Raw genomic sequence first — 1,606 nt, 5'->3', positions numbered from 1 at the left:
AGCTTGAAAGACTCTACCTTGTATTAAATTTTCCAATTTGACCAACTTCGTATAATATTCAAAGAAGGCGGATATTATTTATAATAGGAAGTCAATAGTTTGTGTATTTGTGTATGTTTATGTTTGGGATAAGGGATATGGGGAATTGAATCTTTTGACTGGCAAAATGTTTAAAAATTGTTTCCCGTGTCGCAGTATGAACCTGAACTTATCCACACTTATCACCTACAAACAGTAATTTAATTCCATCTCGTTTAAGTATTTGCTTATCATATAAATAGCACGTATGATATGAAATGACACCGTCGACAAAAATTCGAAACCGCATTACATTCTCAGGAGATTCTTCTAAATATTTATATTCAGATTGCGGATATAGATTCCTTCATGACTACAATAAATATCATTTTTCTAAACGAAGCAGTCCCCACCCACTTGTCCACGCAGTGAAAAACAAAAACATTTAAACTACACTATTCGTTATCTGCAATTAAAACTAGTTCTGTTTTGTGACTACCTATAACTCTTTAGAATGCTGTAAGTAAAGTACTGCCATATAAACTTTGCCTAATGTTGAACATTGATAGAGACAGTTCAGAAGGTCCCTTTGACTTGTCCACCAAGAACGCCATCTTAATCGATCTCGATGGTTGTAAATTGATTCCCGATCGTCCAAAGCTTTTAAAATACGAAATAATTGTGCCGATGCACACAAACAGCGTACCCACAACATCATGGGTTGATAAGTTTGGAGAAAATTCAAGAAACTTGTGCTTTTATTCTACAACCATTCGGAACGTTCTGGAAATACAAGTCTACTACCCTTGCGTTTATAATCACATTCCCAAAATGTACAACGTCTTCGTAAACCAACAGCTTAGGGCAGTTTTGTACATTAAAAACATTGAGCAGTTTAACGTTAATTTTAAGTCTATGGAATAAATTAACAACTTTGCGTTTTAAAATAATATTTATATTTAAATTGCTCTGTGTAATGGAGGTAAAGTGGAAGTTCATTATTGGATGTACTTGCGAAATGAGTAGGTGCCTACCACCTAATCATTCACTAACAATTGTTAATAAAGTTTGTGTTATACACATAAATCAATAAATGCAATTTTTAGTAATTTACTACTTTTGCAGAGCAAGCTGTTCTTACTTAGTGCTTGTCTCCAGCATGGTACTGTTGCAAAAAATGATGCAACAAAAGTGAATGCACTCAAAACACATCTACGACTATTTATCATTGCATATTTAGCCGTCAGTTCAAAAAAATATCAGACGCTCGTGAGATTTCCTTGAGAGCGGGTCTATTCGCGCAGCCCAAAAATAAAGAACCCTCCTCCCCTATTTACACATTTTTATATATGTATAAAGAATGGTATTGGGATTAGGCTTTTGTGCCCACCCGTTTGTTCCTTCTTTGTTTAGGACATATATGGAAAAATCCTAGGAAAAATCAAACGGGGGCTAAGTGAAAGCTTTGCCCCTCCCTCTCCTCAAAATTAAACTTTTTATACATAGTGGACGGTGTATTGCAAACTATTTCGATTGTTAATTGTTTCAACTTTGCACTTGTAGAAGTTGTTCCCGGGAAACAGGACTA

At 34.9% G+C, this 1,606-nt stretch overlaps 1 protein-coding gene across 1 annotated transcript; it reads left to right on the top strand.

Annotated features, from left to right (window-relative positions):
- Positions 1-426: 426 nt before the first annotated feature.
- LOC116162724 lies at positions 427-1,038 on the top strand. Its single transcript, XM_031476413.1, has 2 exons — positions 427-537; positions 588-1,038. Exons 1-2 carry the CDS (start codon positions 533-535, stop codon positions 940-942), a joined length of 360 nt encoding a protein of 119 aa, XP_031332273.1. The 5' UTR covers positions 427-532; the 3' UTR covers positions 943-1,038.
- The last annotated feature ends 568 nt before the right edge of the window (positions 1,039-1,606 follow it).

This window comes from Photinus pyralis, unplaced genomic scaffold (assembly GCF_008802855.1).
Source record: "Photinus pyralis isolate 1611_PpyrPB1 unplaced genomic scaffold, Ppyr1.3 Ppyr1.4_LG2, whole genome shotgun sequence".
Taxonomy (NCBI): domain Eukaryota; kingdom Metazoa; phylum Arthropoda; class Insecta; order Coleoptera; family Lampyridae; genus Photinus; species Photinus pyralis.
The sequence above is the reverse complement of the archived record's forward strand: the minus strand, read 5'-3'. Positions and strand labels throughout refer to the sequence as shown.